The sequence below is a fragment of the Pangasianodon hypophthalmus genome, chromosome 11 (assembly GCF_027358585.1).
Source record: "Pangasianodon hypophthalmus isolate fPanHyp1 chromosome 11, fPanHyp1.pri, whole genome shotgun sequence".
Lineage (NCBI taxonomy): Eukaryota > Metazoa > Chordata > Actinopteri > Siluriformes > Pangasiidae > Pangasianodon > Pangasianodon hypophthalmus.
Genome location: NC_069720.1, coordinates 752,511 through 778,341, shown reverse-complemented (window position 1 = coordinate 778,341; position 25,831 = coordinate 752,511). Strand labels below are relative to the sequence as shown.

Sequence of the window (25,831 nt, the reverse complement as noted above, 5' to 3'; positions counted from 1 at the left end):
GTCTGTCAGTCATATAATTAAAATGCAGTGGATAGTAACACAAATGTCACTTAAGCCAACAACAACAAAAAAAACTTGAAACACAAGTATAAAAGGAGTGAGCCATGTAAAGTCCACTCGGGTGATCCGAATACTTAATGTAAGTTTATATCGATTATGTAAAAGTTTTATAAGAGTCTATCAGCTATGACCAGGAACAAGGAACAGAGGCAGTGAGATTGTCACATTCTTTGTGTTTATTTTTTGTTTTGTATATTTTTCCTTGTAGCTTATGATGTATGAGAGGTGAAAAATGCATGGAAAGTTAAAAATCAAGCTGAAAAAAATGTGAAGCCGTGTACAAGCAGTACAGATTTGATAAAAAGCTTCTTGCAGAGTTTACACTGGGTCGGCACGGGACAGGAAACCCAGGGGGCAGTGTTTAACACCTGTATAATCAGTCACTGTCTCTGCTTGGGTTGGCTGTCTGGCCTGTTTCTAGGCCAAGGTGATGATGACCTCGGATAATGAGGAAGGCATCCATGATGACTAACTTTACCCTTTTGTCCGAAAAGCGCAGAATATGTACAAAGAATTTGAGGGCTATGTAGACCACCCTCATCTCTTCACTGGGGCACTGCTCCCAGGCTAACTCCTTTTGGAGAAAACACTAAAGGACATGTGGTGATAAATAAGGAAATGTGCACTATTTTAATTAAATAATCTTCAATTTTGTAAAATCGATTGACTTTTTAAAATTAAGACCAGCTTGACTTTTTACTTCAAATTAAATTCTTCTTATTTTCACCCCTCATACACCCGATTTCACAATGAATCACAATGATTTCGATGTGGATCCAATTCTCCTCACACTGCTTCCTCTCTCAATACTCGTTGTCTCCTTGGATCCAAGAGGTACGCCATGTTTCTGTAAAAAAAAAAAAAAAGGACAGATTTAATGTATGAAGCTTCAAAATATCTATATGATGCATGGTTTACTACAGCAGACATGGCTTAGTGAGAAGAAAAAGCTTACAATAAACTAGTAAATTTAAAATACAATTTAACAATACAAGTCATCATCCAGCATGAACATGAAAAGTCCTCATATTATTTCTAAAGGAACTGTTTAATGCAAGGTATTTCTGGCGTACGTTTGTTAGCTCATCACACGGAGTGTCAGTCTCAGATAGCACGTTCCTTATGTCTTGCATTGTGTCTCGCACTGTCTCCATATGGTGCTTCAGGTTGGACTTCTCAGCTTCAAGCTTAGCAATGGACTCCACAGCCTTGTTATATTTCTCCTCAACTTCAGCCAGGGAGACCTGAAAGTTCAACAACCAAGATTGCACAAAATGCCTCCAAAATGTGAGAAAATAAACACACACATACACACACACACACACACACATATGGACAGTTCACAGTGTCAGTCATGGTTTCATGAGAAGAAATTTTACCTTCAGTAACTCCTCGCTGTGGGTCAGAGTCTTCTTCATCTCATCGTACTCCAACTTCAGCTTGTGGTGAGCCTCCCGCTCTCGCTCACACTCCTAAAACACAACCATAAGCAAAAGAAGCTCAAACTCGAGCGCTGAATGTTTACATTCCCACTTGGCCACTCTACCGATCCAATTTTTAAAAAAAAACGTGCGGTAAACAAATGCTGTGATGGAATTAAACCTACAATATCAGGTTGTTTAATTATCAAGTCCAAATTTTTTTTATTCTTTTTCATATTTACACGTCAGCCAGGGGTGCAAATAAATACAGTTTTAGCCATTTCAGATGTTTGAGCCTTTGCTACAGTGATACAGCACATACCCCATGCCATCTCCAGATTCAACAGCTAACACAGGAATCATTACCTGTGTTCCGTAATTCATTCCTGTAATTCATCCTCCATCTCTATGTAATTCATCCTCCATCTCTAATTACTGCCGCTTTCTCAAGTACTATGTAAATACATATGCATATCTCTTTATTTATACAGCTGTATATAGAGTAAATAATGCATAAATCTGTACATAAATCTTCTGGTCCAGATTCACACACATTATTTTTTTTTATTGTTATGTCTTACTATTTAAATGTTTTCTGTTCTTATGTAAGATATGTATGTATGTATGTATGTACCAAGAGCACCTTAAAAAACCACAACAAATTCCTTGTGTGTCTGCGCACACACTTGGCGAATAAAGCTAATTCTGATTCTGATTCTGAAAACTACAGCTTTTTATTTTTTCACATAAAGAAGCAATCAAATCAAAAACAAATAAAAACTGCTGGGTGGAAAAGCCTGAACACTGAAGGGGAACAGACACTAGCTGTGAAAGATGTGCATTTGCTTTTGCTAGCAGTTGCTTTAGCCTTGTGCAGATTTTATCTAGGTGAACTTTGACACGTGATTTCACAAGACTAAGTCTAATGAGCCAATAGAAAACAAGAAGACCGAGGCAGGACTGTGATCTTTTGGCTCAGTACACAAAAATGAAGCAGCTGTTCATTATCAAGTAGTGGTCACACCAGACTTTTGCCTCACTGTCTTCTTACTGTTGATTGCTGCACAGCTAAAAACATAATGTCCAAAACTTAAATAATGTTTCTAAATATCTGTGTTTTAAATACCCAGAGGAATTGTTTTTATTTGCCTGGATTCAAATAATCTAAATCACAATGAGTTACTGCACTTTTATATACAGATTATGCTGTTAAGTTTAAATAGCTTGTGTATTTTTAGTTACACACAAATTCAAAGAAACTTTTGTGAAACTCAGTCATTTCACATTAATGGCATTAACTAAAGAAATATTAAGTATGAAAAAAATAAAGAAAGCAAGCCAAAATAAATCCATAAGTTAAGACAGAAATTTCATAAATTATGACTAGTTCCTAGTGTACTGTGGACCATTCACATGACTTTCTGCTTTTCTAACATGGCACTTGAGTCACTGAGACACTAAACTCTGAATCACCTGGATACACTAGTTATATATTTTTTCTCTGTTTTAAAATCAAACCATTTTTTTCAACTTACATTTATTCTAATTCACGTTTTCCATAATGTGGCTCCAAATTTTGGCATTTCAGGTGCTGTTATGCTATTAAAAATTATAAATGTCTATATATTTTATATTTTATATAGTTTATAAATATAATATTTTATATAATTACCTTCAATAACTTCTCATTGTGCATCAAAGTCTCCTTCATCTCATCAAACCCGAAATTCAAGACGCTGTGAGCCTCCCGCTGTCGCTCGCACTCCTAAAACACAGGCATGGAGAAAATGTTCACATCTACAATTAGTAAAAAAAATTCTACAGAAAGCACGACAAGGTGAGTAGAAAAGCTTACCATTAGTAACTCTTCACAGTGTTTTAGCTTCTCCTTGGTCTCGTTGTGCTCGGACTGGAGGATGCTGTGACCCTCCCGCTCTCGCTCACACTCCTAAAACACATGCATCGTTCAAAAGAGGTTTAAAGACAAGAGCTAAATGTTCACATATGCAATGGGCAAATTCTATTCAGTAGAAAACTAGTAACTTGAGAATACAATTTTCATTATGGTTAAATAAAACTCATTCTGCAGGATAAACATGAACAGTCCTTGTATTATATTACTGAAAGAATTGTGTAATGCAAGGTTTTTCTTGCTTACGTTCGTTAGCTGGTCACACTCCCTGTTAGTCTCATAGAGCAGGTTCCCCATGTCCTGCACTGTTCCTTGCAGTGTCTCCACCTGGTACATCAGGTCAGATATTTTGGCCTCCAGCTGGGCATTGGTCTCCACAGCCTTCTGATGTTTCTCCTCTGCTTCTGCCAGGGAGACCTGGAAGTACAACAATTAAGGCTCGTTGGCTTTATTTACTTTTACATACATTCAGACACGTTGATGTTCTGGAGACAAAAGGACACAATTTTCCCAAAATGTGACTGTAAAAGGTTTTACACACACACAGCTCATAACAGCAGTTGTAGTTTCATGAGAAGAAAGTTTACCTTCAGTAACTCCTCAATGTCCGTCAGAGTATTCTTCATCTCATCGTTCTCCGCCTGGAGGATGCTGTGAACCTCCTGTTCTCGCTCACGTTCCTAAAACACACACAAGGGGAAAAAGAGGTTCAAACTCGAGTGCTTAATGTTCACATTTGCGAATGGTGAAAAAAGACTATAGCAATCATGGCACAGTGAGTAGAAAAGCTTACCATTAGTAACTCTTCGCAGTGTTTTAGCTTCTCCTTCATCTCGTTGTGCTCGGACTGGAGGATGCTGTGAGCCTCCCGCTCTCGCTCACACTCCTAAAACACATGCATCGTTCGAAAGAAGTTCAAACTCAAGTGCTTAATGTTCACATATGCAATGTGCCACTTCTATTCAGTAAAAAAAAATAGTAACTTGAAAATACAATTTTCATTTTGGTTGAATGAACCTCATCGTGAAGGATAAACATGAAAATCGATCATATCGTTCCATTTGTATTAAAAGGAACTGCTTAATGCAAGTGTTTTTTCTTGCTTACGTTCGTTAGCTCATCACACTGCCTGTGAGTCTCAGAAAGCAGGTTCCCCGATTCCTGCACTGTTCCTCGCAGTGTCTCCACCTGGTACGTCAGGTTGGACTTCTCCACCTCCAGCTGAGCAATGGTCTCCACAGCCTTCTGATGTTTCTCCTCTGCTTCTGCCAGGGAGGCCTGAAAGTATGACAATTAAGGCTCGTTGGGTTTATTTACTTCTACACACACATTCAGACACTTTGATTTTTTGGCGCCAAAAGGACAAAGATTTTCACATAATGTGACTGTGCAAGATTACACACACACACACACACACACACACAGAACTCACAATAGCAGTCATCGTTTAATAAGAAGAAAAGTTAACCTTCAGTAACTCCTCCTTCTGAATCAGAGTCTTCTTCAGCTCATCGTTCTCCGCCTGGAGGATGCTGTGAGCTTCCAGCTCTTGCTCATGTTCCTAAAACACACACAAGGGGAAAAAGAGGTTCAAACTCGAGTGCTTAATGTTCACATATGCATTGGGTTACTTCTGTACAGTAAGAAAAATCTATTAACTTGAGAATACAATTTTAATTTTGGTTAAATGAACCTCATCATGCAGGATAAACATGAAAAGTCCTGATATTATATTACTAAAGGAATTGCTTAATGCAAGGCTTTTCTTGCTTACGTTCGTTAGCTGGTCACACTCCCTGTTAGTCTCATAGAGCAGGTTCCCCATGTCCTGCATTGTTCCTTGCAGTGTCTCCACCTGGTACATCAGGTCAGATATTTTGGCCTCCAGCTGGGCATTGGTCTCCACAGCCTTCTGATGTTTCTCCTCTGCTTCTGCCAGGGAGACCTGGAAGTACAACAATTAAGGCTCGTTGGCTTTATTTACTTTTACATACATTCAGACACGTTGATGTTCTGGAGACAAAAGGACACAATTTTCCCAAAATGTGACTGTAAAAGGTTTTACACACACACACAGCTCATAACAGCAGTTGTAGTTTCATGAGAAGAAATGTTTACCTTCAGTAACTCCTCAATGTCCATCAGAGTATTCTTCATCTCATCGTTCTCCGCCTGGAGGATGCTGTGAACCTCCTGTTCTCGCTCACGTTCCTAAAACACACACAAGGGGAAAAAAGGTTCGAACTCGAGTGCTTAATGTTCACATTTGCGAATGGTGAAAAAAGACTACAGCAATCATGGCACAGTGAGTAGAAAAGCTTACCATTAGTAACTCTTCACAGTGTTTTAGCTTCTCCTTCATCTCGTTGTGCTCGGACTGGAGGATGCTGTGAGCCTCCCGCTCTCGCTCACACTCCTAAAACACATGCATCGTTCAAAAGAAGTTCAAACTCAAGTGCTTAATGTTCACATATGCAATGTGCCACTTCTATTCAGTAAAAAAAACTAGTAACTTGAAAATACAATTTTCATTTTGGTTGAATGAACCTCATCATGAAGGATAAACATGAAAATCCATCATATCGTTCCATTTGTATTAAAAGGAACTGCTTAATGCAAGTGTTTTTCTTGCTTACGTTCGTTAGCTCGTCACACTGCCTGTGAGTCTCAGAAAGCAGGTTCCCCGATTCCTGCACTGTTCCTCGCAGTGTCTCCACCTGGTATGTCAGGTTGGACTTCTCCACCTCCAGCTGAGCAATGGTCTCCACAGCCTTCTGATGTTTCTCCTCTGCTTCTGCCAAGGAGGCCTGAAGGTATGACAATTAAGGCTCGTTGGGTTTATTTACTTCTACACACATTCCGACACTTTGATTTTTTGGCGCCAAAAGGACAAAGATTTTCACAAAATGTGACTGTGCAAGATTACACACACACACACACACACACACACACACACACACACACACAGAACTCACAATAGCAGCCATCATTTAATAAGAAGAAAAGTTAACCTTCAGTAACTCCTCCTTCTGAATCAGAGTCTTCTTCATCTCATCGTTCTCCGCCTGGAGGATGCTGTGAGCCTCCCGTTCTCGCTCACGTTCCTAAAACACACACAAGGGGAAAAAGAGGTTCAAACTCGAGTGCTTAATGTTCACATATGCATTGGGTTACTTCTGTACAGTAAGAAAAATCTATTAACTTGAGAATACAATTTTAATTTCGGTTAAATGAACCTCATCCTGCAGGATAAACATGAAAAGTCCTGATATTATTATGAAGGAAATTGCTTAATGCAAGGCTTTTCTTGCTTACGTTCGTTAGCTGGTCACACTCCCTGTTAGTCTCATAGAGCAGGTTCCCCATGTCCTGCATTGTTCCTTGCAGTGTCTCCACCTGGTACATCAGGTCAGATATTTTGGCCTCCAGCTGGGCATTGGTCTCCACAGCCTTCTGATGTTTCTCCTCTGCTTCTGCCAGGGAGACCTGGAAGTACAACCGTCAAGGCTTGTTTTCCCAAAATGTGACTTTACAAGACTGTGACTGTCATAGTTTAACAAGAAGAAATGTTTACCTTCAGTAACTCCTCAATGTCCGTCAGAGTATTCTTCATCTCATCGTTCTCCGCCTGGAGGATGCTGTGAACCTCCCGTTCTCGCTCACGTTCCTAAAACACACACAAGGGGAAAAAAGGTTCATACTCGAGTGCTTAATGTTCACATCAGCAAATGGTAAAAAAAGACTACAGCAATAATGACTTAGTGAGTAGAAAAGCTTACCATTAGTAACTCTTCACAGTGTTTTAGCTTCTCCTTCGTCTCGTTGTGCTCGGACTGGAGGATGCTGTGAGCCTCCCGCTCTCGCTCACACTCCTAAAACACATGCATCGTTCAAAAGAAGTTGAAGCTTGAGTGCTTAATGTTCACATATGCAATGTGCCACTTCTATTCAGTAATAAAAATAGTAACTTGAAAATACAATTTTCATTTTGGTTGAATGAACCTCATCATGAAGGATAAACATGAAAATCCATCATATCGTTCCATTTGTATTAAAAGGAACTGCTTAATGCAAGTTTTTTCTTGCTTACGTTCGTTAGCTCGTCACACTGCCTGTGAGTCTCAGATAGCAGGTTCCCCGATTCCTGCACTGTTCCTCGCAGTGTCTCCACCTGGTATGTCAGGTTGGACTTCTCCACCTCCAGCTGAGCAATGGTCTCCACAGCCTTCTGATGTTTCTCCTCTGCTTCTGCCAGGGAGGCCTGAAGGTATGACAATTAAGGCTCGTTGGGTTTATTTACTTCTACACACACACACATTCAAACACTTTGATTTTTTGGTGCCAAAAGGACAAAGATTTTCACAAAATGTGACTGTGCAAGATTACACACACACACACACACACACACACACACAGAACTCACAATAGCAGCCATCATTTAAGGTTAAGAAAAAGTTTACCTTCAGTAACTCCTCCTTCTGAATCAGAGTCTTCTTCAGCTCATCGTTCTCCGCCTGGAGGATGCTGTGAGCCTCCCGTTCTCGCTCACGTTCCTAAAACACACACAATGGGAAAAAGAGGTTCAAACTCGAGTGCTTAATGTTCACATATGCATTGGGTTACTTCTGTACAGTAAGAAAAATCTATTAACTTGAGAATACAATTTTAATTTCGGTTAAATGAACCTCATCATGCAGGATAAACATGAAAAGTCCTGATATTATTATGAAGGAAATTGCTTAAGGCAAGGCTTTTCTTGCTTACGTTCGTTAGCTGGTCACACTCCCTGTTAGTCTCATAGAGCAGGTTCCCCATGTCCTGCATTGTTCCTTGCAGTGTCTCCACCTGGTACATCAGGTCAGATATTTTGGCCTCCAGCTGGGCATTGGTCTCCACAGCCTTCTGATGTTTCTCCTCTGCTTCTGCCAGGGAGACCTGGAAGTACAACCGTCAAGGCTTGTTTTCCCAAAATGTGACTTTACAAGACTGTGACTGTAATAGTTTAACAAGAAGAAATGTTTACCTTCAGTAACTCCTCAATGTCCGTCAGAGTATTCTTCATCTCATCGTTCTCCACCTGGAGGATGCTGTGAACCTCCCGTTCTCGCTCACGTTCCTAAAACACACACAAGGGGAAAAAAGGTTCATACTCGAGTGCTTAATGTTCACATTTGCGAATGGTAAAAAAAGACTACAGCAATAATGACTTAGTGAGTAGAAAAGCTTACCATTAGTAACTCTTCACAGTGTTTTAGCTTCTCCTTCATCTCGTTGTGCTCGGACTGGAGGATGCTGTGAGCCTCCCGCTCTCGCTCACACTCCTAAAACACATGCATCGTTCAAAAGAAGTTCAAACTGAAGTGCTTAATGTTCACATATGCAATGTGCCACTTCTATTCAGTAAAAAAAATAGTAACTTGAAAATACAATTTTCATTTTGGTTGAATGAACCTCATCATGAAGGATAAACATGAAAATCCATCATATCGTTCCATTTGTATTAAAAGGAACTGCTTAATGCAAGTGTTTTTCTTGCTTACGTTCGTTAGCTCGTCACACTGCCTGTGAGTCTCAGAAAGCAGGTTCCCCGATTCCTGCACTGTTCCTCGCAGTGTCTCCACCTGGTATGTCAGGTTGGACTTCTCCACCTCCAGCTGAGCAATGGTCTCCACAGCCTTCTGATGTTTCTCCTCTGCTTCTGCCAGGGAGGCCTGAAAGTACAACAATTAAGGCAGGTTGGGTTTATTTACTTCTACACACACATTCAGACACTGATTTTTTGGCGCCAAAAGGACAAAAATTTTCACAAAATATGACTGTACAAGATTACACACACACACACACACACACACACACACACAGAGCTCACAATAGCAGTCATCTTTTAATAAGAAGAAAAGTTAACCTTCAGTAACTCCTCCTTCTGAATCAGAGTCTTCTTCATCTCATCGCTCTCCGCCTGGAGGATGCTGTGAGCCTCCCTCTCTCGCTCACGTTCCTAAAACACACACAAGGGGAAAAAGAGGTTCAAACTCGAGTGCTTAATGTTCACATATGCAATGGGTTACTTCTGTACAGTAAGAAAAATCTATTAACTTGAGAATACAATTTTAATTTTGGTTAAATGAACCTCATCATGCAGGATAAACATGAAAAGTCCTGATATTATATTACTAAAGGAATTGCTTAATGCAAGGCTTTTCTTGCTTACGTTCGTTAGCTGGTCACACTCCCTGTTAGTCTCATAGAGCAGGTTCCCCATGTCCTGCATTGTTCCTTGCAGTGTCTCCACCTGGTACATCAGGTCAGATATTTTGGCCTCCAGCTGGGCATTGGTCTCCACAGCCTTCTGATGTTTCTCCTCTGCTTCTGCCAGGGAGACCTGGAAGTACAACCGTTAAGGCTTGTTTTCCCAAAATGTGACTTTACAAGACTGTGACTGTCATAGTTTAATAAGAAGAAAAGTTTACCTTCAGTAACTCCTCCTTCTCAATCAGAGTCTTCTTCATCTCATCGTTCTCCACCTGGAGGATGCTGTGAGCCTCCTGTTCTCGCTCACGTTCCTAAAATACACACAAGGGGAAAAAAGGTTCATACTCGAGTGCTTAATGTTCACATCAGCAAATGGTGAAAAAAGACTACAGCAATAATGACATAGTGAGTAGAAAAGCTTACCATTAGTAACTCTTCACAGTGTTTTAGCTTCTCCTTCATCTCGTTGTGCTCGGACTGGAGGATGCTGTGAGCCTCCCGCTCTCGCTCACACTCCTAAAACACATGCATCGTTCAAAAGAAGTTCAAGCTCGAGTGCTTAATGTTCACATATGCAATGTGCCACTTCTATTCAGTAAAAAAAAATAGTAACTTGAAAATACAATTTTCATTTTGGTTGAATGAACCTCATCATGAAGGATAAACATGAAATTCCTCATATCGTTCCATTTGTATTAAAAGGAACTGCTTAATGCAAGTGTTTTTCTTGCTTACGTTCGTTAGCTCGTCACACTGCCTGTGAGTCTCAGATAGCAGGTTCCCCGATTCCTGCACTGTTCCTCGCAGTGTCTCCACTTGGTATGTCAGGTTGGACTTCTCCACCTCCAGCTGAGCAATGGTCTCCACAGCCTTCTGATGTTTCTCCTCTGCTTCTGCCAAGGAGGCCTGAAGGTATGACAATTAAGGCTCGTTGGGTTTATTTACTTCTACACACACATTCAGACACTTTGATTTTTTTTGTGCCAAAAAAGACAAAGATTTTCACAAAATATGACTGTACAAGATTACACACACACACACACACACACACACACACAGAGAGAGCTCACAATAGCAGTCATCGTTTAATAAGAAGAAAAGTTTACCTTCAGGAACTCCTCCTTCTGAATCAGAGTCTTCTTCATCTCATCGTTCTCCGCCTGGAGGATGCTGTGAACCTCCCGCTCTCGCTCACGTTCCTAAAACACACACAAGGGGAAAAAGAGGTTCAAACTCGAGTGCTTAATATTTAATTTTAATGAACCTCATCATGCAGCATAAAAAGGAAAAATCCTCATATCAGTCTAATTATATTAAAAGGAATTGCTTAACGTAAGGCTTTTCTTGCTTACGTTCGTTAGCTCGTCACACTCCCTGTTAGTCTCATAGAGCAGGTTCCCCATGTCCTGCATTGTTCCTTGCAGTGTCTCCACCTGGTACATCAGGTCAGATATTTTGGCCTCCAGCTGGGCATTGGTCTCCACAGCCTTCTGATGTTTCTCCTCTGCTTCTGCCAGGGAGACCTGGAAGTACAACAATTAAGGCTCGTTTTCCCAAAATGTGACTGTCATAGTTTAACAAGAAGAAAAGTTTACCTTCAGTAACTCCTCCTTCTGAATCATAGTCTTCATCAGCTCATCGTTCTCCGCCTGGAGGATGCTGTGAGCCTCCCGTTCTCGCTCACGCTCCTAAAACACACACAAGGGGAAAAAGAGGTTCAAACTCGAGTGCTCAATGTTCACATCAGCAAATGATATAAAAAGACTACAGCAATAATGACTTAGTGAGTAGAAAAGCTTACCATTAGTAAATCTTCATGGCTCTTAATAGCATGTTCATGAGAAGAAAAGTTTACCTTCAGTAACTCCTCCTTCTGAATCAGAGTCTTCTTCATCTCATCGTTCTCCACCTGGAGGATGCTGTGAGCCTCCCGTTCTCGCTCACGCTCCTAAAACACATACATAGTTCAAAAGAGATTCAAACTCGCGTGCTTAATATTCACATATGCAATGGGCCGCTTCTATTCAATAAAAAAAAAATCTAGTAACTTGAAAAGACAATTTTCATTTTGGTTAAATGAACCTCATCATGCAGGATAAACATGAAAATTCCTCATATTATTTCTAAAGGCTTAGTGCAAGGCTTTTCTTGCTTACGTTCATTAACTTGTCACATTGGCTGTGACTCTCACAGAGCAGGTTCCCCATGTCCTGCACTCTTCCTCTCAGTGTCTCCACCTGGTACGTCATGTCAGATTTTTCAGCCTCCAGTTGAGCAATTGTCTCCACAGCCTTCTGATGTTTTTCCTCTGCTTCAGCCAGGAAGACCTGAAAGTACAATCATTAAGGCTCGTTGACTTTATTTACTTCTACACACATTGAAACTTTTAAATGTAATTGGGGAAAAAGGACAAAATGTCCCCGAAAATGTGAGGAAACAAGTTTAGATTAGATTAGATTCGATTCAACTTTATTGCCATCGTTCAGAGAACAACTACTACTACTACTACTACTACTACTACACACACACACACACACACAGTTCACAATAGCAGTTGTAGTTTCATGAGAAGAAAAGTTTACCTTCAGAAACTCCTCATTGTGCAGCAGAGTCTCCTTCATCTGATCGTTCTCTGCCTGAAGGATGCTGTGAGCCTCCCGCTGTCGCTCACACTCCTAAAACACACACATGGTTGAAAAGAGGGTCACTTCTATTTAGTAAAAAAAAAAGTAACAACATGAAAATACGTTTCATTTTGGTTAAATGAAACACATCTGCGGCATTGGGGGCGTGGTCAAGCATCAGCTGTGGACAGAGAGGAGGCGGGTCAAACTGGCAGGTAACTCGTGATGATTCTCACCTGTGTCTTATTACCACCAGTCTACTTATTTGTGTCTCTTTCTGCTTTCAGTGACTCCCACAGACACACACACACACACACACACACACACACATACACATACACATACACACACACACACACACACATACCCATACCCATACCCATACCCACGCCACCTAGCATGAACTTGAACTTGATGGAGAGAAAGCTGCGATTTGGGGATGGACCCGTTTTCTGTTGTTGTTTTGTTGAGTTTTTTGAAAGTGTGCTGAAAAGAGCAGACTGAATAAATGCAAGCCCAGAGCTTGGCTAAAATTCCGCCTGCTTCCCAAGTTTTCCTCCACACCCTCACACACCGGGGTTCTACAGTGGTGAACCCTGGGATTGGGGAAGACTCCAAGGCCTTCCCACTCAGCGAGATCATCAAGTCCCTCACCATCCTCCGCCATACTCCATTCTTCAAAGCCGGAAGCCGAGAGCCGGCAGGCCTACCAGAAGCTGCTGAAACCCACCACATCTCCAGCTGTGTGCCCCCTAACGTTGCGCTATCCCACCCATATTTTTCAATTATTAAGGATAGGTTATATCGAGTAATGCAGGACACTCAAACTAAGGAAGAGACGATCTAGTTGTTGGTACCAAAGAACCATAGGGAACTCCTGTTCCATGCGGCTTATCATAATCTCACGGCTGGGCATTTGGGGCAGGATAAAATACTAAACTGTCTCATGGCCAGTTTTTATTGGCTGGGATTTCACAGCAATGTTCACGGCAAAATTTCCATTATGCCCGCTTCCATTGATCAAGAGCCCCTCAAAAGAATTGGTATGGACCTCGTTGGGCCATTAGAATGGACTGCACGAGGGCATCGCTTTGTGTTAATTTTTGTGGACTACCCAATGCAATACCCGGAAGCTGCGCCTCTCCGCAGCATCTCAGCACGCAGTGCTGCAGAGGCACTTTTCCGTGTTATCTCCCGAGTCGGGATCCCGAAAGAAATCCAGACTGTCCAGGACATGTCCTTTATGTTATGCAGTCTTCACAAACTGTACGAATTATTGGGGATTAAATCGATTTGCACCAGTATTTATCATCTGCAGATTGGTTTAATCAAATGCTTAAAAATATGATTCATAATTTTATTCACGATGATACACAGAATTGGGAAAAGTGGCTCGAACCTCTGTTGTTTGCAGTAAGAGAGGTCCCACAGGCCTCCATGAACGCAAGACGTGTGGCATCTTATTGGTCTTTAAGGAAAATTGGGAGGAGGGACCTTCTAGCAAAAATGAAATTCAGTATGTTCTGGACCTGAGAGCAAAATTTCACACCTTGAGTCACCTAACACAGGAGAATTTGGTCAGGCCCAAGAATAACAGTTCTGACTATATGACGGGGTACTCAGCTATGGGAATTTGCACTGAGAGATAAAGTACTCATTTTACAACTCACGTCGAGCTCTAAATTACTCGCAAAGTCGCAAGGACCCTTTGAGGTCAAACAGTGAGTTAGAGAAGTCGACTGTGAGGTCAGGTGAATGGATTAGAGGCGATGCCCATCAAATATACCACTTCAGTCTCCTGAAACTGTGGAGAGAGGCGGTTCCTGTGGCTCTGGCAATGGTGGTTCCCAAACGGGAGAAGCTGGGACTGGAGGTCAGTCTAAAAAGTTCTCAATTCACCCCAGTCACCTGTGGAGATCACCTCTCACCATCTCAGAGAGCACAGGCTGCCAGGTTTTCACCCCTACCCGGTCGCACAAACCTCATAGAGCACCATGCACATCAGGCAGCATAAACTTGAAAAGTTACAATGGTTGTTGGCCTTATTTACTTCTACACACACATTCAGACACTTTTAGAAACTGGCTCATTACCCATGATAATAGCCTAAAATGTATTGAGGAAAAAGGATGTCCCCAAAATGTGAGGAAACAAGTATACATACACACACACACACACACACACACACACACACACACAAACACATTTATACACACACACACACACAAAGTTCACAATAGCAGTCATAGTTTCATAAGAAGAAATGTTTACCTTCAGTAACTCCTCATTGTGCATCAGAATCTTCTTCATCTCATTGTTCTCCGCCTGGAGGATGCCGTAAGCCTCTCGCTCATGCTCCTAAAACACACACAGGGGGAAAAAGAGGTTCAAACTCGAGTGCTTAATGTTCACATTTGCAAACGGTAAAAAAGATACTACAGCAATAATGACATAGTGAGTAGAAAAGCTTACCATTAGTAACTCTTCACAGTGTTTTAGCTTCTCCTTCGTCTCTTTGTGCTCAGACTGGAGGATGCTGTGAGCCACCAGCTCTCGTTCACGTTCCTAAAACACGTGCGTAGTGCAAAAGATGTTCAAACTCGAGCGCTTAATAATCACATATACAATGGACCATTTCTATTCAGTAAAAAAAAAAACTAGCAACTTGAAAATACAGTTTTAATTTTGGTTAAATGAACCTCATCATGCAGCATGAACATGAAACATCCTCATATTATTATAAAAGGAGCTGCTTAATACAAAGCTTTTCTTGCTTACGTTTGTTAGCTCGTCACACTGCCTGTGAGTCTCAGATAGCAGGTTCCCCATGTCCTGCACTGTTCCTTGCAGTGTCTCCACCTGGTATGTCAGGTCAGATTTTTCAGCCTCCAGCTGAGCAATGGTCTCCACAGCCTTCTGATGTTTCTCAACTGCTTCAGTCAGGGAGACCTGAAAGTACGACAATTAAGGCTTTTTGGCTTTATTTACTTCTACACACACATTCAAACACTTTTAAAAACTGACTCATTACTCATGATAATAGCCTGAAATGTATTGGGGAGAAATGACAAAACGTCCCCAAAATGTGAGGAAACCCATAGACCCACATACACACACACACACACACACACACAAACACGAACACACAATTCACAATCGTAGTCGTAGTTTCATGGGAAGAAAAGTTTACCTTCAGGAACTCGTTCTTGTGCATCAGAGTCTTCTTCAGCTCATCGTTCTCCGTCTGGAGGATGCTGTGAGCCTCCCGCTCTCGGTCACGTTCCTAAAACACACACAAGGGGAAAAAGAGGTTTAAACTCAAGTGCCTAATATTCACATATGCAATAGGCCACTTCTATACAGTGAAAAAACTAGTAACTTTTAAATACAGTTTAAATTTTGGTTAAATAAAACACAATAGGCAGCATAAACATGAAAAGTCCTCATATTATATTACTAAAGGAATTGCTTAATGCAAGGCTTTTCTTGCTTACGTTCGTTAGCTGGTCACACTCCCTGTGAGTCTCACAGAGCAGGTTCCCCATGTCCTGCATTGTTCCTTGCAGTGTCTCCACCTGGTACATCAGGTCAGATTTTTCAGCCTCCAGCTGGGCATTGGTCTCCACAGCCTTCTGATGTTTCTCCTCTGCTTCAGCCAGGGAGACCTGGAAGTACAACAATTAAGGCTCGTTGGCTTTATTTACTTCTAGACACACATTCAGACACTTTTAAAAACTGACTTATTACTTACGATAATAGCCTAAAATGTATTGAGGAAAAAGGACAAAATGTCCCCAAAATGTGAGGAAACAAGTATATATATTTATATATATACACACACACACATACACACACACACACACATGAGAAAGAGAGAGCTCACAATAGCAGTTGTAGTTTCATGAGAAGAAAAGTTTACCTTCAGTAACTCCTCCTTCTGAATCAGAGTCTTCTTCAGCTCATCGTTCTCCGCCTGGAGGATGCTGTGAGCGTCCCTCTCTCGCTCACGCTCCTAAAACACACACACATGGTAGAAGAAAGGTTCAAACTCGAGTGCTTAATGTAATTGGAATGGGTCACTTCTATACAGTAAAAAAACCTAGCAACCTGGCTTGCTCGCTAGGGATAATTTTGTCCAACATCTAGGACTGTTTGCATGTTTTTGTTTCTTATGTTCTGTAAAGCTGCTTTGAGACAATGTTCATTGTTAAAAGCACTATACAAATAAAATTGAACTGAATTGAATTGAACCTGAAAATAGAATTTTCTTTTTGGTTAAATGAAAGTCATCATGCAGCATACACATGAAAATTCCTCATATCAGTCCGCTCATGTTTATATGTTCAGGACTTACTTAATGTATTGTTTTTTCCACTTACTTTTGTAAGATCATCAGCCTTCCTCTGGGTCTCACAGAGCAGTTTCCACATGTACTGCACTGTGCCTTGCAGTGTCTCAACTTGCACCTGAGAATACTGTTTTTTTTTTTTAAAGCGAAGGATCGTCACACCAAATATTGACTTTGTTTCGCTGATTACTGTTTACTGCTCTTTATAGGATTTGTAAATGTAGAAACGTTTAGTTTCATTATTTTTGAAGGCATCTTTGCTCTACAGCATTTCTTTGCATGTGTCTAAGACTATGGCACAGTACTGTATTTTCCAATCAAAGTACAAATGACACAAAAAGGGATAGTTTAGTGTTTCTTGTTTGAAGAAAAGGATTATAGCTTTTCTGCTTACCATCTTTGGTAATTCAGAGGAAACACAACATGTAGCTAGTTGTGCAATATGAACTTCAAACACCCTAACGAGAACTAGAAATCTGCCTTTGCGTTTTGTGTGTGTGTGTGTGTGTAATAGATCTTATGCCATCAGTGAGACCTCATGATATAATACATTACATAACTATTATCTCTAATAGTTTCATCGCTGAGTTAGAGTTTAGCCTCCCATCTAATATCATGACCAGCCATCACTGCTCTCGCCCCTCTGGCTCCATGAATATATTTACTATTTTCAATCATTTCCACTATAAGGTGCTCATATTATTTTGAAAAGTACTTTTTAATCAGAGGTTTATTTCAGGTACCTTGTTTTTCATGTCACAATCTCGGCGTGCCTCACAGAGCAAAAAGGACAAAATGTCCTCAAAATGTGAGGAAACACACACACCCACACAACACACACACACAGAGAGAGAGAGAGCTCACAATAGCAGTTGTAGTTTCATGAGAAGAAAAGTTTACCTTCAGTAACTCCTCCTTCTGAATCAGAGTCTTCTTCAGCACATCGTTCTCCGCCTGGAGGATGCTGTGAGCCTCTCGCTCTTGCTCACGCTCCTAAAACACACACACGGTAGAAGAAAGGTTCAAACTCGAGTGCTTAATGTAATTGGAATGGGTCACTTCTATACAGTAAAAAAAACCTAGCAACCTGGCTTGCTCACTAGGGATAATTTTGTCTAACATCTAGGACTGTTTGCATGTTTTTGCATGCAAATTCCTCATATCAGTCTGCTCATGTTTATATTTTCAGGTCTTACTTAATGCATTGTTTTTTTCCCACTTACTTTTGTAAGATCATCAGCCTTCCTCTGGGTCTTACAGAGCAGTTTCCACATGTACTGCACTGTGCCTTGCAGTGTCTCAACTTGGTCTGTCAGGTCAGACTTCTCAGCCTCCACCTGAGCAATGGTCTCCAAAGCCTTCTGATGTTTCTCCTCAGCTTTAGTCAAGGAGACCTGAAAGTTTAACAACCACACCTTGTTGGCTTTATTTACTTCTACACACACATTCAGACACTTTTATATTTTGATGAGAAAAGGAGAAAATTTTCCCAAAATGTGACTGTACAACATTACACACACAAACACACACACACACACAAACACACACACACACACATAGTCTGCAACAGGAGTTATACTCTAGTTTCACGATTAAAACAAAAGTTTACCTTCATGAACTCCTTCATATCATCATGCTTGAGCTGCAGGATGCCGTGAGCCCACTGCTCTCGCTCAAATGCCTAAAACACAGCCATGGAGCAAAAGACGATCAAAATCGAGTACTTAATGTTCACATCAGCAATGGGCCACTTCTATTCCACTTTTTGTCAATTTGTGTTGTAGATAGATCCTGTGATATAATTAAACCTGCATCATATTTTGCCTCACTGTTTTTTTTTTTGTTTTTTTAACTATTGCTTGGCTCACATCTGAAAAAACAGACTTCTTGTTCACTGACATACTTCAGGGATCATGTCATGATTTTTTCACTCAATTCCATACTTACACATCAGCCAGAGGAGCCAGGAATAAGGTTTAGCTGTAGCATTTACATTTTTTTTGACCACTTGCAGAAGTGATACAGGAAACACCTGAGAACTGTTTTAGTGCTTTTTCAGCTAAAGCAGCACTCAGACGACGTGCAAATGGAGTTCTCTTGGCAGATCTTAACATGATAAATCTTACGGTGGATTATCTTGGACTTTTGTAGAGCCAAGTGCAACAACACCAAAAATGGTGGTAAGAAAAATACACAGAAATGTACAAAGAAGTGAGGCTGTGGCTGATTTCTTTCTACCCCAGACTGTCGAATCATGCAGTCTATCAGTATCTTCCATCAGGTGTTTACACAGAGTGAATCACTGCTAGATCTGATCTCCATTTGAGCTGATATTTTTCAGTCCACTTCACTGACACATCCATAACACATCATTAACAGTGACTGCGAAGGCGCACGTGAAATATGATTAATAGATAGTGAGCGTAAACAAGGTGGATTATTTACTCTATCATCCTTTTTTTCCCACAAAATGCCTTTGGAGAAGAGATTAAAATTAGATGAACAGACTAAGCACATACAGTACTGTGCAAAAGTCTTAGGAAATCAACTTTAACTTACAACTATAACTATGACTCATAACTTTATTTTCATATTTATCCCACATAACCTTTTACATTCACTAAATTATTTAAGATAGAAAAAAATACATTTCAATTAATCAAATAATGATATCATATTTACATGACAGTTAACAGTTCATTCAATATTTTTTCTCATTTTGCTTTTTTATGTATATAAATTATAATATTTTAACTAATTTTACAATATATTTGTCCATTTATCCAATAATTCGCACATTTATAATCATTAATAATTTATTAACCAATATACAGTACTGTGCAAAAGTCTTTTTTTAGTACAAACTTTGTTATAGATGTTTATTTTCTGACTTCTACATTATTGATTCAGTACAAAAACCTTTTAGATTCCAAACATTAGTTTTCCAGCACAAAATGAAACGTTACAGAACAATGTTTGTATGTCAGTAAAGAAAGCAGCAGATTCCATAAGAGACACTTTTCAGATAAAAACATAATGAAGGCTGCTGGGTTTCGCTGCAGAAATAAGAAGCGAGTCGACAGTCAAAGTCTCCAGAAGAACTGTGGCTGCTTCTGCAAGATGCTCAGTAACACTTCCAGCTCATTTCCTTATAAAACTGCACACACTGCACCTCAGATACTGCTTTATTTATTTAAAGTGAAGGATCGTCACATTAAATACTGACTTTGTTTCATTTATTACTGTTTACTGCTCTTTATAGGATTTATTTTAATGTAGAAACGTTTAGTTTCATTATTTTTGAAGGCGTCTTTACTCTACAGCATTTCTTTGCACGTGTCTAAGACTATGGCACAGTACTGTATTTTCCAATCAAAGTACAAATGACACAAAAAGGGATAGTTTAGTGTTTTTTGTTTGAAGAAAAGGATTACTACTTTTCTGCTTATTATCTTTGGTAATTCAGAAGAAACACAACATGTAGCTAGTTGTGCAATATGAACTTCAAACACCCTAACGAGAACTAGAAATCTGCCTTTGCGTGTGTGTGTGTGTGTGTGTGTGTGTGTGTGCAATAGATCTTATTATGCCATCAGTGAGACCTCATGATATAATACATTACATAACTATTATCTCTAATAGTTTCATTGCTGAGTTAGAGTTTAGCCTCCCATCTAATATCATGACCAGCCATCACTGCTCTCGCCCCTCTGGCTCCAATAATTTCCATCATATGGTGCTCACATATTGAAAAGTACTTTTTAATCAGAGGTTTATTTCACGTACCTTGTTTTTCATGTCACAATCTCGGCGTGCCTCACAGAGCAGTTCCTCCAGCTCCCTCACTCTGTCCTCCAGCTGAGTATTGGACACCACAAGCTTCTGAATCTTCTCCTCAGCCTCAGTCACAGCATCCTGAAATCATGTTTAGTTTCATCATGATAAGTTGTTGATCTACCTAAAGAACCTTACAGTAGCCTACAATACCATACATGACACAGAAACCCTGTATTCATCAGACACCCAGCTGAGTATTCAATTCCGTTCAGTTTTTATTTGTATAGCGCTTTTAACAATGGACATTGTCACAAAGCAGCTTTACAGAAACATATAAATTCCGGATATAAATATAAAATTTATAAATTTATCCCTAACGATCGAGCCAGAGGCGACGGTAGCCAAGAAAAACTCCCTGAGACGATATTAAGAAGAAACCTTGAGAGGAACCAGACTGCAATAATAAAGATTATTATTGTATTATTTTCATATAATAGCACTGACTGGAGTGTGTTATTCTGTTTATACCACAATATTTGCCAATGATTCCAATGTTTAATTTATTAATGTACGAAATGTAGCGCATTTTTATGCTCTATTAAATCTTGTGGAATGTCAGAGAGATAATTAGTTCCTGTTCTCACTTATGCTATAGCCACAATAAACAGTCATTCCCTCACCAGCCTCACTATTTTTTTCTTTCTTTCTCTTTCTCTCTCGCTCAAAAAAAACCCCAACAACTTGTCATTTTATCGAGAAACCAGAAAACGTAAAACTCTATCGATTATACAGTTTACATTCTTAAACAACAACGTGATTTTAAAATCTGTTTATTATTAGTCTTAGACCATGTGGTGCGTCTGTCTCACAGGTCCCTGTTAATGATATGTTACTCATCTGTTACTATAGAAATGATAACATATTAGAACAAACACATTAATATAAACCTGTCATGTTCACGTTCATGTTACAGATGGAACTACTTTCTAAGCCATGCTGTTATCTGAAAATTATGCACACCTTCTGACCAATCAGATTTGAGCTGTGGTATAGACTGTAATATCTCAAAGCCACTGGAGCAGCAACTGACCCTCATTTCTTTTGACCAAACAGCAGAGCTTCAATAATATCAGCAAAACAGAGTATATAGGCAAGTTTAAACCAGAAGGTAAGCTATGCAGTAGACATGTTAGCTTTTATTTAGCTATCTAACAGCTACCTAGGTTATACAGCTAGCTGCAACTACTTACATTTAAGTTTTAAACACAAATTATAACCAACTTTTGATTGGTTCTGATTTTTAAAAAAACTAAATGCTCTGATGGATAGTGACCAAGACTGTCATTACATAACAGACCTAAACTCTAATCCAGGAAAACAGTTAACAGGTGAGCTGCTGTTAATGTAGCTAGCTAATAGCTAGCCAAAGCTGACAATATTTTAATACCGTTTAACATTTAGCTACCATGGTTACTTAGCTGACTACTCAAAATATCTACTGATATGAAAAGATTGTGTTAATAAACACTGTATTCAAGTCTTTTGTTAGGTTATATGACCTCTTATTTAAGGTATGCTTCACAATAAAAGAGTTAAAGCAGCAATATAGCTGTAAAACTGCAGCAGTGGCTTTTTACTGTAACATACTTTTACTAACGTTATTACCGTAACATACTTTTACTAACATTATTACCGTAATATACTTTTACTAACGTTATTACCGTAACATACTTTTACTAACATTATTACCGTAATATACTTTTACTAACGTTATTACCGTAACATACTTTTACTAACATTATTACCGTAATATACTTTTACTAACATTATTACCGTAATATAATTTTACTAACATTATTACATTAATATACTTTTACTAACGTTATTACATTAATATACTTTTACTAACGTTATTACCATAATATACTTTTACTAACATTATTACCGTAATATACTTTTACTAACATTATTACATTACTATACTTTTTACTAACATTATTACCGTAATATACTTTTACTAACATTATTACAGTAATATACTTTTACTAACATTATTACCGTAATATACTTTTACTAACATTATTACCGTAATATACTTTTACTAACATTATTACCGTAATATACTTTTACTAACATTATTACATTACTATACTTTTTACTAACATTATTACCGTAATATAATTTTACTAACATTATTACAGTAATATACTTTTACTAACATTATTACCGTAATATACTTTTACTAACATTATTACCGTAATATACTTTTACTAACATTATTACATTACTATACTTTTTACTAACATTATTACCGTAATATAATTTTACTAACATTATTACAGTAATATACTTTTACTAACATTATTACCGTAATATACTTTTACTAACATTATTACATTACTATACTTTTTACTAACATTATTACCGTAATATACTTTTACTAACATTATTACAGTAATATACTTTTACTAACATTATTACCGTAATATACTTTTACTAACATTATTACAGTAATATACTTTTACTAACATTATTACCGTAATATACTTTTACTAACATTATTACAGTAACATACTTTTACTAACATTATTACCGTAATATAATTTTACTAACATTATTACAGTAATATAATTTTACTAACATTATTACAGTAATATACTTTTACTAACATTATTACCGTAATATACTTTTACTAACATTATTACAGTAATATACTTTTACTAACATTATTACATTACTATACTTTTTACTAACATTATTACCGTAATATAATTTTACTAACATTATTACAGTAATATACTTTTACTAACATTATTACCGTAATATACTTTTACTAACATTATTACAGTAATATACTTTTACTAACATTATTACCGTAATATAATTTTACTAACATTATTACCGTAATATAATTTTACTAACATTATTGCAGTAATATACTTTTACTAACATTATTACCGTAATATAGTTTTACTAACATTATTACAGTAACATACTTTTACTAACATTATTACCGTAATATAATTTTACTAACATTATTACCGTAATATACTTTTACTAACATTATTACCGTAATATAATTTTACTAACATTATTACAGTAATATACTTTTACTAACATTATTACCGTAATATAATTTTACTAACATTATTACCGTAATATAGTTTTACTAAAATTATTACCGTAATATACTTTTACTAACATTATTACATTAATATACTTTTACTAACATTATTGCAGTAATATACTTTTACCATAATCTCACTTTTCTATTTAAAAATACAGTACAATGTGTCATTACTGTAAAGAAACATTACAGTATGAATGCTGTAAATATTAAGCTGTTAATTAGAGACTGTAAATGTAAACTATAGGGTTAAAGTTAGCAGCAGAACAAACTCACCGTGACCTGGTCCTGAGGAACCTCTACGGGTTGGACCAGAGCCGGTTCCGTGGCCTGGTCACACACTGGGTCTAGACGCAAAAAAAAAAACAAATTCACACATTATTATATATTATTGGTGTTTTGAGTTCCAGATATTCTCCACTTCTGATCCAGGAGTACCTCTACAGCACAAGGATTCACACTTTTTCACTGGCCTCCATAATAAATACACTCTAGTGTGGACTAAGACTAAGAACACACTGATAGATTTTATTACATATATACTTGAACCTGAAATCCTGCACGTACAGTTCTGTGCAAAAGTCTCAGGCACATGTAAAGAAATGCTGTAGAGCAAAGATGCCTTCAGAAATAATGAAATTAAATGTTTCTACATTAAAAAAAACCACTATAAAGAGCAGTAAACAGTAATAAATGAAACAAAGTCAGTATTTAATGTGACGATCCTTCACTTTAAATAAATAAAGCAGTATCTGAGGTGCAGTGTGTGCAGTTTTATAAGGAAATGAGCTGGAAGTGTTACTGAGCATCTTGCAGAAGCAGCCACAGTTCTTCTGGAGACTTTGACTGTCGACTCGCTTCTTATTTCTGCAGCGAAACCCAGCAGCCTTCATTCTGTTTTTATCTGAAAAGTGTCTCTTATGGAATCTGCTGCTTTCTTTACTGACATACAAACATTTTTCTGTAACATTTCATTTTGTGCTGGAAAACTAATGTTTGGAATCTAAAATGTTTTTGTACTGAATCAATAATGTAGAAGTCAGAAAATAAACATCTATAACAAAGTTTGTACTAAAAAAAAAAAAATAGATAGAGTGCCTAAGACTTTTGCACAGTGCTGTACCTGGACAGAAGGAGAGAGTGCTTTCACCCATCAGTGCATCTTTCATAACCAAACTATAACTAAAGCCTCTTAGCTTATGAAAGACTGAACAAAAAATGTATTTCTTTTAAAGAAGAGAAGTGAAGTTAGCACTGAGTAGTTATAACAAAGCTGAGAGATAGCTGTACCTTCGGATGGAGTTGTGTCCTCAGGGTCTGGTGTTTTCTCTCCATCTCCTCGTTTGATGAAGCAGTAAATGCCGGCAGCAGTGGCTGCAGCTCCGGCTGTGTACAGCAGGGGGCGCAGCGGAAGATCCGCCACACCAGCGCTAATTAAACTCATCAACTCCTTCATTTTCTCTCCTGATCAGAGCAACTTCAGTAATCACCTCACTGGCACGAAGTTCAGTGAATTTCTGAAAACTCCGCGTTCTTTTTCCTCTCTTTAGGCCCAGAGCTCTTCTGTGACGTCACAGAGGCAAGTGTGACGCAGTAAAGACCCAGCTTCCATCAATTATTCTTTCACCAAGTCCATGACCTGCTCTTATATTACTGTATACACTATACTGCCTGAAATTAATTATTCTAATGAGAATAAATAAGCAGTTTAGGGCTGTGTCTGGCATTTCCATGTGGTCCATATATTTTATTGTATATAAATAATGACTGAAAACGTGCACACAAATACATTTTAAACCTTTTTGAGTTACTTTCTTTTCATAAGAGTCACACACACAGTGATTACAAGCTGCATGAAGCTAAACTCAAATGACTCATAACTTTATTTTCTTATTTATCCCACATAACCTTTTACATTCACTCTAAATTATTTAAGATAGAAAAAAATACATTTCAAGAGTGAATGAATTGTAGCTATTTGTAGTAATAATGATATCATATTTACATGACAGTTAACAGTTCATTCAATATTTTCAATCATAATAATATTTTTGACTAAATTTTACAATATATTTGTCCATTTATCCAATAATTTGCACATTTATAATCATTAATAATTTATTAACCAATATACCATACTGTGCAAAAGTCTTGGCACCCCCTTTTTTTGATTCAGTACAAAAACATTTTAGATTCCAAACATTAGTTTTCCAGCACAAAATGAAACGTTCCAGAAAAATGTTTGTATGTCAGTAAAGAAAGCAGCAGATTCCATAAGAGACACTTTTCAGATAAAAACATAATGAAGGC

The 25,831-nt window shown here is 38.3% G+C and overlaps 2 protein-coding genes across 2 annotated transcripts; both read right to left on the bottom strand.

The window, feature by feature from the left end:
- Nucleotides 1-251: 251 nt before the first annotated feature.
- Nucleotides 252-9,902, bottom strand: LOC117598424 (myosin-6-like). Its single transcript, XM_034308878.2, has 27 exons — nt 9,864-9,902; nt 9,605-9,775; nt 9,299-9,391; nt 8,934-9,104; nt 8,622-8,714; nt 8,417-8,509; nt 8,158-8,328; nt 7,854-7,946; nt 7,484-7,654; nt 7,173-7,265; nt 6,968-7,060; nt 6,709-6,879; nt 6,405-6,497; nt 6,030-6,200; nt 5,717-5,809; nt 5,512-5,604; nt 5,168-5,338; nt 4,862-4,954; nt 4,501-4,671; nt 4,187-4,279; nt 3,981-4,073; nt 3,640-3,810; nt 3,337-3,429; nt 3,154-3,246; nt 1,440-1,532; nt 1,134-1,304; nt 252-907 (listed from the first exon to the last, which is right to left on the bottom strand). The coding sequence occupies exons 1-27, from the start codon at nt 9,900-9,902 to the stop codon at nt 815-817; spliced, it is 3,237 nt and encodes a 1,078-aa protein (XP_034164769.2). The 3' UTR covers nt 252-814.
- Nucleotides 9,903-9,946: 44 nt separating this feature from the next.
- LOC128319311 (myosin heavy chain, striated muscle-like) lies at nt 9,947-24,977 on the bottom strand. Its single transcript, XM_053238269.1, has 18 exons — nt 24,812-24,977; nt 23,798-23,868; nt 20,404-20,532; nt 18,227-18,298; nt 17,841-18,011; nt 17,518-17,610; nt 16,649-16,792; nt 16,189-16,281; nt 15,764-15,934; nt 15,460-15,552; nt 15,048-15,218; nt 12,228-12,320; nt 11,802-11,972; nt 11,501-11,593; nt 10,998-11,168; nt 10,752-10,835; nt 10,381-10,551; nt 9,947-10,161 (listed from the first exon to the last, which is right to left on the bottom strand). The coding sequence occupies exons 1-18, from the start codon at nt 24,975-24,977 to the stop codon at nt 10,006-10,008; spliced, it is 2,313 nt and encodes a 770-aa protein (XP_053094244.1). The 3' UTR covers nt 9,947-10,005.
- Nucleotides 24,978-25,831: the final 854 nt, after the last annotated feature.